At 31.2% G+C, this 14486-nt stretch overlaps 1 protein-coding gene across 1 annotated transcript in view; it reads right to left on the reverse strand.

Annotated features, from left to right (window-relative positions):
* The window catches only part of MS3_00010768 (uncharacterized protein), a gene marked incomplete at both ends in the record, with an annotated part of 29015 nt that extends 16301 nt beyond the window's left edge, over positions 1-12714 (reverse strand). The window contains 5 exons of the mRNA XM_051219164.1: positions 2856-2974; positions 4847-4933; positions 8613-8681; positions 10731-11285; positions 12702-12714. Of these exons, the coding sequence (XP_051067623.1) occupies positions 2856-2974; positions 4847-4933; positions 8613-8681; positions 10731-11285; positions 12702-12714 (843 nt within the window). The remainder of the gene's footprint in view (positions 1-2855; positions 2975-4846; positions 4934-8612; positions 8682-10730; positions 11286-12701) is intronic.
* Between the last annotated feature and the right edge of the window lie 1772 nt (positions 12715-14486).

Genomic DNA, 14486 nt, shown 5'->3' on the forward strand with positions numbered 1-14486 from the left:
GAATGATATGGCACGACCTCTAAATCGCACAAATCGCTTACTCCACCTGATTCAGAATCTATCGTTTTTTATTATTTTTTTTCTAGTGAACTTACAACTGAACCATGCCTTCATTGACTTAAAAAATAATAGGCACTTTCATACTGTATAAATCCGTTGAAGAGTTCGGTATTTTCATGTAAACAGTTCTTAAATCATTGTCACATAATGCAATTTTGTCGACCTTTGAGACAATTTGAATAAAATCATTGAACACCATTAGAAAATCGCTTAGAACAATGTTTATCATTCATCAAAGTACTCAGAGAAATCATAATCTAATGAACGAATGAAATTTGTTGCGAAAACAGACTATCACATGAAAACCCTGAAAACGTCAGTAAGTACATGAAATAACCATTCAAATCTCATTACTGACAAATTCTTGCATGGCTGGTAAACTCAAATGAGTAATAAAGAGCATAAAAATTTTACATTTTGGTGTTTTTCACAATTTAGCAATATAGTATACCTTCAACGAATTTTATTTTAGAAGAAAATATCTAACCGACTAATCCTAATGTTTATTTACTTGGAAATTCTTATATTTCAATTATGAATGATAATTTTCTAAAAGTAATTCTTCTTTTGTAAATTCGATGCCCAAACTTTATACAAGAATGTTAATCTTACACAAATTTCCATCGGTTTATTATTTTAGAAGATTTTAAACTCAAACTATCAACGCTCTTTTGTCTATATCACTATTATTTTAGTGTTATTGAATCTCAGTGTTATTGAATATTTGAAATCAATTTCATAATTATTTATTAAAGTGTTTGTAACAGACAGAAGGAACCTTAATGAGTTTTAATGCTGACATTCGAAATGAAACGGTTCTGTTAATCAATAAAATTACTTTTTAACGTGAAATATAAATGAAAGTAAATACAGTTGGTCAAAGAAACGGAATTGACTAGCGTAAAAACAACTTATTTTTTACCAATATTTCATAATCTATGTACTTTAGTTCAATATGATCCATTCGTTATCGGTTTTATTTCAATTGGTATCTAAGTAGACTTGAGAAATTTAACGTTAGCTTTATTCCAGTTTAGTATATATATATATATATATATATATATATATATATATATATATATATATATATATATATATATATATATATATATATACTTGTTAATTAGAATATAATTTCCTCAGTGTACTGATATCAGCTTCAGAGACACCGGAAACCACAAAGCACTTGACAGATATATTGTCCCAAGTTGGAATTATTCATTATATTATCCCTGCAACCGTGCTTGGATACTTCATTTGACGTCAGTCTATAAGGAAAACTATGACTGGACTGGAACAGTCAGTGTAAGTCAGTCAAACAGGGGATTATACACTTACCAAAGACTAGCTCCTAGATAGATTCTTCGTGCTTTGGTAAGAAGTTGCTAACAATGGAGTTTAACAATTTTAAAAGTAAGGGATTCACTTGTATGTGAGATTAGAAGGCTAATACGTTATATCATGAATTAACTAAAGTTGGAAAAGTAGATCATTGAAATCCAACACATCTATCTAAAGACAACGGGATAAATTTGACTTTCGTAGGTTAGATCTTTGGCAAAATAACTGTCTATTACCCTCATGTTTTGACTAGTTTTTCAAGTGATTTGACTGTTTGACGAAAATCATTTTCAAACCCAAATAGTCTTCACAAACCTCGTCAACCAACAATTTAATTTGGTTATTTTTTGGGTAACTCATGTTATATTACGTTTGTAATTGACTAAACGTAACTGAGTAAATTCAACTAATAAATTGATTACACGTAATTTTTTTTCATTGTTATTATGCTTCACTCAGACAAAGCCTCTCAGAAAAGTACAATAAGAACTTGACAGAATTTTCAATTTACATGACTTAAGCAAATAAACTCTAGTCATCATGAAGTAAACATGACTTCAACTTGCAAATTTCAAACTCAATAAATTGAGTTAGAGTCAGTTATTGATATCAATGTGAAGGAGTTTTGTGGAGACTGTAGTAATTTCAGTAGTTGAGATCATGAGTCAGTTGAAGCTAAACCACCATGAAAAACATGGAAACACTGGACGGCCATTTCGTCTTATTTTTGGACCCCTCAACAGTGCACATCCACTACCCCGCCTCGCGGGATTCGAACCCAGGACCTATCAGTCTTGCGCGTGAGCGCTTAACCACTAGATCACTGAGCCGACATCCAACGGTGTTAATGTCTAACTTCAACTAATCCATGAAATTGAGCGACACATCCACCATTGTCATCAGTGAGTTACTATCTCACAACAAACCCGGTTGAACTCCACTGGTCACTGCTTCCCACTAGAATTCCAGGATATACCTCTGGAAGCCAGTCACTAATAAGCATACGTTGGTCTAGCTTCAATTGACTCATGATCTCAACTATTAATATCACTCTGTTAACTTAGTTACAAATAAAAATATCGAAAAATTATATTTCGTTAGTTTTTCCAAAAATAAAAATTCTTTTGAGATTTCACTTTTCTTAATAGATTAGTTAGAACAATTTGAATCGAAGAGATGAAGTTACTACTTTTTTCGGATTATTTTGACCATATTTACAAATTGCTTCCATCGAAGGATAAGCACAAAGGAAAAAAAAGAAGCGAAAAACACAGATATTTACTTATCAATAACCTTAGACTTATTTAAGTACTATAGCTAATTGTTAGGGTCAATTAAAACTCAGTAGGCATCAATAAATTACTAGAATACTTTGTTAACTTCTCAATATTTATCAGTTCATAAGATATCAATGTATCAAAAAATCAAAAATAAAGTTTCATTATATAACTTACTGTAATAGTAAATTGTGTATTACCAATTAAATCATTGATTATTTGTGTTAAATTATGGTCAACATAAGGATGGTTTATAGGATAATGAATTCTTCTAGTTTCATCAAGTATAAAACGTTCTGAAAGTAGAAAATTAGTAGAACGGTGTTATATTCGGTCGTCGGTGATTGCTATGCCGGAAAAACACTGATCACTTATACTCGGAACGAGGGACCTCGGCAATTCCCACGATGCGAAAGTAAGAACACAAGACTGGTATAAGTGAAGATTTATTAGTCCCAAAACACTATGATGATGATAATAATGAATGAATCACAATAGTCTAAAATACACTCATTTATATATTGATCGTACACCCATTTTGGTTAATATTTAGGATGAAATCACATATATAACAAGTCACAGGCTGAGCATAGTTCATGTCAAGTGAATACAAGAATATCGTTTATTATACAGAAGAAAATATCATCCTGGGAAAACAAATCAAATACTACACTGAATGATCCACACGTTGAATCAAAACGGATGTCATGTTGAATAAAACTCATAATGAGTAATTCAATCAAAAATTGACTTTTCTTTCCATCATATCAAACAGATATGTAAGTAATTCCATTAAAATGTATTAAAAAATTTTTTTCTGAAACCATAATGATTTCAACTATAGTTAAGTTAAATGAAAACTTTAGTTAAAGTATAGTTATTAAAATAAAAATCTTTCAAGTATATTGAATACTTCTAACTGATACCCCATTTACAAGTAGATATTATTGCTTTTACATTTTAAATAGATGAAAGTAATGTTTTGTGGTCAAGTGGTTAAACGCTCGCGCGCAAGACTGATAGGTCCTGGGTTCGAATCCCGCGAGTCGGGGTCGTGGATGCGCACTGCTATCCAGTGCTTCCAGATTTTCCATGATGATCTTGCTTCAACTGACTCATGATCTCAACTATTGAAATGAATTAAAACTGAGACAATATTTAGTTTAATTATATTTTAGAAATATGTAAATGATAAATAACAGCACTGAGTTATCTTTCGTGATTTTTATGTTTACTAAGCCATCAATCATTAAAAATCACCATGTTATTTTTCTTAGAAATATTTTGATATGATTAATTACATTGTGGACTATACAAAAGGATTTATCCTTTTTTATGCAGTAAAACCTTTTATCAGGAACACATTAGCTTATCTTCATTAAGTCGTTGTAACATTTATGATCATGTAAAGAATTGTTCTATTAAAGAGCTAAGAGAAATAATTAGACCATAGAACAGCTAAATTCTAATTGTACGTACTAACTCATCTTCATTAATTTTAAATTATATTAGTCTAAGGTTTTTCAACGCTTTCAGGATTTAGGAATGATTGTTTCACGCTTACCAAGAATTATATGCTTCATAGTGATAATTCAACACATACGGTTTTATTAAGGATAAAAAACACTAGATACTTAGTAGAGATCAGTTGTGTTGAATGTGGGGAAGATACTCATCGAAGATAATTTACGATGGTTACGCAATATCGTGTGCTGATTGGAGTTAAATGTGAGTACCACTGGGTCCCGTTTTAGTGGTCTAAACGTTAAACTTTCGCGCGTAAGACGGAAGGTCCTGATTTCGATTCCTGATTGTACGGTCGTGGATATGCACTTCTGAAGACTCTCATACTATAACGAAATAGCCGTCCAGTGCTCTAATTTTTCAATGGTTACCTAATTTAGATCAATTCATGATTTCAACGAAAACCAACAACCTTCACAAGCACATACTGGAATATATTCTATTGGTGAATATTAGAATATATATGCAACTAAAAGGCTATTTAACTATTGGGATTTTTAAACTGCTAGTAACTGAATATTAATAAATACCAAAATGAATATGTATTATGTTTAATACATAACAATTACATATTTACAAAACAATGTTAGATCATCAATACCTTGAGTATATTTTTATATCATCAGTAATTAATTTACACATACCTAAATCATAAGCAGCATCAAGAATTTGATCAGTAATTTGTATTTTATTCACCGGAATTTCACGATGGTTCCTCATGTTTAAAAGATCTGAATAGATAGATGATGTTACAGTGAAAAAGGAAAAATATATATATATGGGAATCTTAAATATAAATAACTTTTTTTCAAAAGCAGACCAATTGTGAATTCACTTAGATGATAGAAAATCGAATCCGTTCTATCAAAACCAGTTGTCGTGATTAGGTCAGTGTATAATATATAAGTATAGTGAACATTATCAAGGTTATCAAAAGTATGGTTCTTCATGATAATAAACACGAAAGAAGAGTTTTGAAATTTGAAATGTTTACCAAAGGGATGTTTCTCATTGTCTCTATCATCGTTTAACGACCATATATCTGAAAACAAGTGAAATCTATTGTAGATTTTTTTACGGCACAAAATTTGAATCAAAGTTTGTCAGGGTCACGCTCAAATATTTTTAGGATGTACTATATAAAGAATAAAATAGATCCAAAAATAGGACAAAATCACAATTTTTCCGAAATTTTTAGCTAATAGGTTATTAATAAGTGAGAGCTACTTCATAACAGGCTAGATGTGTTAGTTCTGTGATAGATTTTTCAAAATGTGATTATAGATGACATTGAGTATTTAATTAGCACTAGAAAAAGAGTAAGTGCCGTTAACAATGTTCGGCTTGATAATTACGGATAAATTGAAGATTAGATGGATTGTTATTAAAAGAAATTATATACATATAATATTATTTCTATTATCAGAAAAACAGTATGTTTTTTATGGTTTTCTCTGCTACTGAAATATTTCATAATCGACGGTTTTTGAAAGAGTACACCCTCACATAAGACAAAGAAAGTCAATTACAGGAATTACACAGAAGAAAATATCCAAAGTCTGAAAAACATGTTTTCCACAACTAACTAGGGATGATTTACAGATGACTCGTTGGAAAACGCCGTTGATGTTATCATTAGTTATTATAAATTCTGTTTTAATATTTATTGTCTCACTGTGACCATTTTAATCGACATACATTTCCACAACTAAACCGATTACGGAGGGTGAAAGAAATAATGTACAAGGGGAAAAACTCCTTTGAAGTTCGAAAGTTAAATGGTCTATTAAACATAGAAAGTAGACGTCTGAAGTCAATGTTTACTCATAAGCTCCTATCTTGTACAAACTTTTCAAGTATGTGGAAGCTATTTAAGGAGCTTACAGGTGAGAGACATAGTAAAAGCGATAACCATCTGAATATGACTTAAATAAGTCCTTTGTACATCGGTCATCCGATATCGTGCTTCCTTTATCCACAAGTTTGAAGAGTAGTTGTTTATCTCATTCTTTTTGATTAACATTTCTACCTTGGTGTTTATTCGTTTATTAACTCTGACTGTTTTTTATAAGACAGTGGATAAAGCTGCAAGAGAAAGAAATATCAGACAACTGAATGATACGATGAAGAAGCTGGCAGGAAAATATAGTAAGCTAGAGAGACCGATTAAAGACAAAGAAGGCAAGCCAATGACTGAAATTCAAGAACAGAGGAAAAGATGCCAATAAGAATATAATATTTAGAATCATAGCAAAAACTTTACTATTTCTTGAAACAACGGAAAAACTATTACTTCTCTCACTTCAACCCGCCATAAAAGAGCATATTTATCCGTGTAGTTTGCTTACAAATGAAAAAGAAGCACCTTAGATACTGCTATTTTTCTGCATAATAATATAATGTTTAGCTTAGAAAAGGGTAAGAAGTATGTTCGGTGAGCTTTATTAGATTATACTTCTGCTTTTGATCTTATTCCAAGAAAAATTTTACTTATCAAGTTAATCAGCGGCATCATCGACAGCTGAATAACCAATTGGTTATGTTCCTACCTCACTGGAAGAGATGAGTACACTGTGCTTGGAGGAAATTGTGTGACATCTCTACTGTCTCATGAAGATGTACCACAAACGGCTGCCCTCCCTCTTGTCCTCTTCTCTTTTTTTCTGCATGAACTGCCATCTTCCACAGAAAACACTTTTGTTAAGTATGTGGACGATTTTACTGTATGTATGCCGAGTTTTATCTCATTACTTCCCCTTGAAATGAATGAGTTCTTGTCTCGTATTGAATGGTGGTGTGTTGTTAATGGTCTCACAATTAACCTGTCTAAATGTCAATCTTTTAACTTTAACCTGGTACATGTGCAGCACCTAAATACCCTGTTGCAATACCAGGAAGCTTGTACTAACGGATATTCTTTGATAAACACAATGCCGAATGTCAATTAACTTGGTGTAAATTTTTTCCGTCTGACGTACTACATAAACTGGCTACATGCTTTTAGGATTACTCAACGTTTACTCTTACAAGTTGTTAATTCTCGAATATTACCTATTATTTTTTACTGTTCTCCATTATTCTTCCCTGGGCTTTTAAGAGAAGACTTTGTTGTATTGTGGAGAGCGCTGAAGGCAGTTAACAGGGTATGTAAGAAATCTTTTGAGGTTATTATTAGTATGGTTGTGGATAGATATCTAAAATCTTGCACACTCCTAACAGGTGTTATTTTATTACATAAGAACCATACACTTCGTTCATACTTTTCTCCTTGTATATCTTCCAGTAGAACGGAACGTCAATATAGTATAATTCATGCAATTAAGCAGATATATAAAAGTTTTAAAATACGTTATCTAGTAAATATACTGTGGCGAACAGGTCTTTAGAGTCGACCAAGCCAGCAACTTGTATTCTTAAACATGTTCCAAGTAGTTTATCTACACTATTTATGTCGATGTATATGCAGTTATCGATCTTATTCCCTCTTTTTCTTTTTTATTTATTTATTTCGTAAAAAGACTTGTTAAAATACTCAGTGCTGACAATTGTATATTGTTCCAAAAAATATAATACTAAATAAAGGTATTAGTAATAATAATAATATATGGTTAATCGATTCGAATCATGTGTGACACAATACATTTTAGTACTTATACAAACTGTTGTATCTAATGTTGCATGAAGTTAAACTAACTTTCTCCTCTATATTATTCAGAATCTTATGTTATACAATGCAATCTCAAGAGTAAGCATTACTGAAGGTCCGACATTAGAACAAATCAAGTTCTCAAGGTCTCCTAGTTTTTAGTCATTCTTAAAGTGTTTTCATTTTGTAGTGTAAATAATCTTCCGTTAATTGTTTCGTTTCGTCAAGTCATATAAACCAGTATCATGTGATTTGTGACATTTAGTAAAAAAGATTGTAATTAAATAAACACATAAAAGTACCCGCTTTAGGTTCATTTCTATTTACGACAAATAATAAATTCTGTCAAAATTGTGACTATTTCAATACTAACGATTATGAAATTGAAGTAATCATCTTACCATAAATGAAGCATCTGTCAGACTACCATTATTCTGACTTATGAATTACTATATATTATTTATATCTGATATGTTTGGGTAGAAAGCAAGGACTTTTCTAATTTAAAGAAGAGTACATTTTAATATTTTATCTATCTATCTATCTATCTATCTATCTATCTATCTATCTATCTATCTATCTATCTATCTATCTATCTATCTATCTATCTATCTATCTATCTATCTATCTATCTATCTATCTATCTATCTATCTATCTATCTATCTATCTATCTATCTATCTATCTATCTATCTATCTATCTATCTATCTATCTATCTATCTATCTATCTATCTACCTATATATATATATATCCTAATACTTACCTTTAGGATTAAAGGCATTTATTTTTCCACTTTGTATAAATATATCTGTGTATTTATCTTGTTCTTGATCTAATTAGAAACAATAAAGTATATAACAAAATGATAGAATTATTAAAATTAATCAATAAAGCATAAACGTAAAATCATGAAACACTATAATATTATTTTGTGGATATACTAAGCACTGAAAGTTCGACTAAAACATAAAACAATTTTAATAAAGGCATTTTTCCAGTAAATTCTCTTTTTTACATTTATGGTCAAAATCTAATAATCACTGGCTACTTTTATGGTTATATTTTTTTGAATAGAAATCATACTTTACTGTTGGTGCTAGGTTATGACAATAAAAAGTTTAATTCTAAGAGTTTACCGAAAAACTCAGGTCAAAAATACACCAGAATTATTGTCATAGTTTGTCACAATTTGTTCTTATGAAAAAATTGATTCTATGAAGCATTAATATTACTTCTAAAAACTGGGTATTTATTGATATGTGAAGAAATATTCATTATTGTTTTCATGACTCATTAATCTAAGTATATCATATTTATTCCCATGTCTGAAAGGTTTATGTTCAATTTCATATGTAACTATGACTACGTACTGATTAGGCGTTTGAAATCATGACGAAATAATTACCCATTGTTGTTCTTTCAGATAATGTCACTTTGTGTTAAAAAATAATCAACAAAGCTTTAATTTTTGGTGGCTCGTACATTAAAGTGATTGTTGTTACTTATACAGAATTCTATATGCAATATAAGAGGGTTTTTCAAATCACTACACTTAAGCTTGAAGTAATTGTGTCTTTATTTATTCGTTTCTAAGTTGAATTGAAACTGATTTATCTGAAATGCCAAACTACAAATACCCTTCTATGTAAACAGCGATAACTTATTATACTTATGCTAATTTTGAGAGATAATTATTGTTACGACTTACTGTCCCTCATTAATATCGGAATCTGTTTCAGCACTAATAACTTTAAGTTAACGTTCAGCTCTTATTAGTCATCGATTCGGCAGCTTCTTTCCCTGTTTTGCCCGTTGAGTTAATGTATCAGTAACCAGAATCCACTGTACGAGTATTATATATATATATATATATATATATATATATATATATATATATATATATATATATATTAAAAATAAAGAAATAAATGTTAATTTTTTTTATTGTTTTGACCTGAAAATATTCTCAAGTACAAGGAAACAATAGTCTGTAGACAATTCAATAGAATTATTATGGTTATTAAATCGACGTCCGACCAAATTTTTTTATTAGCGTCGAGTTGTACATACCCATATCTAGATCCCAACGTTTCATGTCGTTTTATCTGGCGAGAAGTAATAACAATGTCTTTTTCATTAATATTTCAAGTCCCTATTGAGACTTCATTATGACATAACGTTTATGAGCCAAAAAACAACATTTTCAGATTATATGATCTTTTCATTTACATTTATTCTTTTTAAAAAAAAAAGATAAAATATCGTACAGCTTAAAGTTTGTCATTTTTTTTCCTTTAAAATGTGATGGGTTTAGAGTGGATTACACAACACTATTGTGTGATAAATGATTTTCGATTGAATGGAGCAGTCTGCGTTCAACCATTTAAAACTTGGTAATAAATCACTAAACACAAATTAATTAATTATTTAATTTTACTTAGCTAATACCTAAATCGATTTTAAAATGAGAACGTAACCGCAATAATTTGCCTGAATGATAATATGCTGATTAGTAGAATGTGCTTAAAAGAAATAGATTCCTTGAAATGGTAATTGAAAGCTATGATCTTTTGGTTTGAGTGCTTTTGAGGAGATGACAAACGGGAGTCAGTATAATTGATATGTTATATCGAGAGTTATTGAATTCAAATTTTATATACGGTATAGTTTGGTCCAATGGCTTAAAATTGTAAACATTGTAATCATCATATAAATGTTTAATAACAATGAGCTTTTTTTAGAGGTATGAATAGTTTACTGTTATTTGTTCATCCATACATTTTATATTTAAGCTTATTGTTAAAACCGTCATGAGATTGAAATTCACATAAATGTTCGAAGTAATACTTTTTTTAAACTTAATGAAACTAAATGAACTTACTCAAATACGGATGAAATATAAATGGTCCAATTAATTTATTGGAATTAAACGTTAAATAAAATATACAACTATCTGATGTATTCTGATAAGTTAAAATATCTTTTATATCTGCATAATTATGTGAAGGCATGATAGATCTCTTCTTTACATAATTTTGTTCTTTGATGACAAAATTATGTTTACTTAGATTTTCACTGCTGCGATCAATATCATCAACATCTTCAATTTCATCGTCATAGTCATACTCCTTTTCGTCATCATTATAATGAACTATATCTTCGTCACAATCAGTCTTCCTTAAATGTTTACGTCTTGTTCGACGTCGATTTTGATTTTTAGAATTATAAGCTCGTTGTTGTAAATATTTTGGAACAAACTTTTTCATATTTCTTCTTGGAGAATAATCATAATCAGTTGGAAATATTCTTTCATGAGGTGATTGAAACAATGTGAAAATATTATCACTTTTATATTTTTTAATTTTACTAAGGTGATTTATTTGTAGTTCATCAGTGTCAGTCAATTTCGGTACTAACATGTACGTATCAATTACAACTATAAAGTATGAACAAATGCAAAATAAATATGATACGTTTCAAATAATATATCCTTGATTATTTTTTGTTTCTATTTTATGAAAATCAAATCTTTCACATTCTTTTCTTTGTATAATTTAAAACAAATTAAGGTCATCTATATTGACAACTCGATTTTCATTGGTTCGTACAAAGTCAACAGTTGTTTGTTTATGAAAGGACAAATGTCAAATTTAGTAGTTTTAAAGTTAACATAAATATTAGAGTATTGGAACGTTATCAAAAAAAGAATATGGAAAAGAATAAAAGGAAATTGATAACAAAGCTAAATTATTTCTATGCAAGAATTTATATTATTTGATCCAATGATAATAAATAACCTTGGCACTCAAATAAAATTGAAACATGATTATTCTCGGTTTGTTTTGTCCTCATTATGGAATTTCAAACAGATCAGTAATCCAATTTTTATATTACTCAAAAAAAGTATTGAATATCTATGATAAGTCTCGCGGATTTGAACGCTATATTCGTTTCCTAAGCTATTCTGTAACCCCCAAACTGGAACTAAACACGAGAGAGAAGATTCAAAGTATGCGAGAAGTAGTTTACTCCAAGGTTCATTTTAATATAGAAAATACAGGGTTTTTATAATATTTTAAATTTTCTTGAGTTGCTAGAAGATTCTGGAATGTTACTAAACATAGTAGCAGTGTAGCAGCCAACCAATCAGAGCCTCTGAATGTGACGTTTCGCTTCCTTGATATTTTTGGCTAAGACTTCAAGTGAACGCCGATTGAATGAAACGTTTCTTACTGTTTCCTGATACTTGCTTGTCTTTTGCAAGCAATTTTCTGGATCAACCCAACAATTTAGTTTTAAAAAATAAATATTCTTTTATAACTTATGAAAGAGATGTTCTTTAAAGCTCATTATTGTCATAAAATCAAGCAGTTTGGTTTAAAGAATGAGAATATGACAGACTAAAATTTCGAAAATGATTTGCAAATGCTATTTAATAAACAGGGTTATATGGTATTTTAACAGTTTATTCTCAGTCGGTTATAATCTAACAAATTTGATTTCCTTTTTAGGGTGAAAATATATATGACAATTAATTTCAAGTTAACAAAAGAGCGAAGATCAAATAGCATTTGACAACTATGTTAACAAATTCCTTCGCTTTGTGACTCTACCGATTTTGATTTTTGAAAAAATGTACTACAACTACAACTACATCAAACCTAGTCTGTCTACAAACAGCATCATGAATGAACACATTTTTACTTTGCAACATTGAATGACTGAGCCGACAACGATACTAAATTTTTTATTGAACACATCTATTATTTCGAAAAAAAGTTCATTTTGTGATTTGATGAAATCTTATGAAGTGATGTGCAAACAAATGCTACTCAGTAATTTGTTTACTCACATGTATCAATCATCTGGAAACCGACTATGACCCCTTTCAGTTTATTAAACTGACATTTGAAATAAAAATAATTGCAGCTGAATAAACCGAAACAACAACTCTATATGTTGTAAGTACTAAATTAAAGTACTGATGTGGAATCCTAATTTGTACGCAGAAACACAAAGCATTGATGTACATAATTTCATGTAAAAAAAGAAATACAAGCATCTGAATGTAGTAGAATGAATACTTTATTTGTTGGTTGGAATACGATATTTGATTGAGCAAAAAACAATACGTACATTAAATTCACTTGGTATTATTTGTTTGAAATTTCCCATCGATGTTTAGGACTGCAATCGATCAGTCTATTATTGATATATGTGCATAATATGCGTATCACTTCGATACAGTCTTAATGGCTGTCCACCCTCTTCACTCTTGTTTAATTTTGTTGTTGACGTACTTTTAGAGATAACACTCTCCTCATCTAAATTTCCAGGGGTTGAACTTTTACCGAGAGGTTCACTTGTTGACTTAGAATATGCAGATGACATAGTTTTATTTGGTGAAGACGCTGACAAAATGCAGAGTCTTCTGACCACTCTAAGCAACAATGCAAGCATGTTCGGGATGCGATTCTCTCCCTCGAAATGCAAAATGTTGCTTCAGGATTGGGTTACATCGACACCCGAACTAATGAGAGGGAGTGAAGTAGTTGAGTGTGTCGACCGCTTCACTTATCTTGGAAGTCTCATCAGCCCTTGTGGTTTAGTGTGTGACGAAATCTCAGCGCGGATACAGAAGGCTCGACTAGCTGTTGCCAACTTGCGTCATTTATGGAGTAGGCGAGATATCCGTCTATCAACCAAAGGACGCGTTTACTGCGCACCAGTTCGTTCCGTCCTACTTTATGGCAGTGAAACATGGCCGGTAAGAGTAGAGGATATCCGTAGGTTACTAGTATTTGGTCTTAGGTGTCTTCGAAATATTGCTCGTATATCGTAGGACCATCGAGTAAGTAATGCAGTTGTTAAGAAACAGGTACTAGGTAAGGATGGCAAATCAATTGATGACGTAGTGAAACTTCATCAGTTGAGATGGCTGGGACATGTGTTACGTATGCATAACAACCGACTGCCCCGACGAGCGATGTTTTGTTGTATAGGAGTAGATTGGAAGAAAGCTAGAGGCGGCCAGACCAAAACATGGCACAAATCCATGAAGTCACTGACAAGTAGACTGAGTCATATTGGTAGGTGTAGGCTACCTGGTTGGGGACCGCGAGATGATAGCAACCGATGGTTAGAGACCCTGAATGGCATGGCTCAAAATCGTTCGCAATGGCGCAGGTGCATCCATTCTTTGTGTTCTCTCAAATTCTAATCTTCTCAATTCTTCATGTCCCTTATTTTCTTTCCAAATTTATTTCGCTGGATTATACTCCTTCACTAACATCTTCAAACCCTAATCTTTCCAATTCCTGCTTATACTCTTACCACCTCTACCACTATAGGATTTGAATCGACAACTGCATCTCTGTGCTAATGTGGCGTGGCAATTCGAACTGATGTACGTACGAAGTTCTACGTTGTCACTGACTGACTGACTGACTGATATAGCCTTAATTCACAAGCATTATATGCAGAACTCAGTAGCTAAGTGGATAATGAGATGGCGTTTGAAGAGGAAGGTACTCAGTTCGAGTCTCAGAGTGAACATCAACTCTGAGGTGCATGTAAATCCAAATGACGAGTCCAAAATAGAAAGAAACGCGTGCCCTGTATCCCACTGCCAGCCACT

This window comes from Schistosoma haematobium, chromosome 2 (assembly GCF_000699445.3).
Source record: "Schistosoma haematobium chromosome 2, whole genome shotgun sequence".
NCBI classification, from domain to species: Eukaryota; Metazoa; Platyhelminthes; class Trematoda; order Strigeidida; family Schistosomatidae; genus Schistosoma; species Schistosoma haematobium.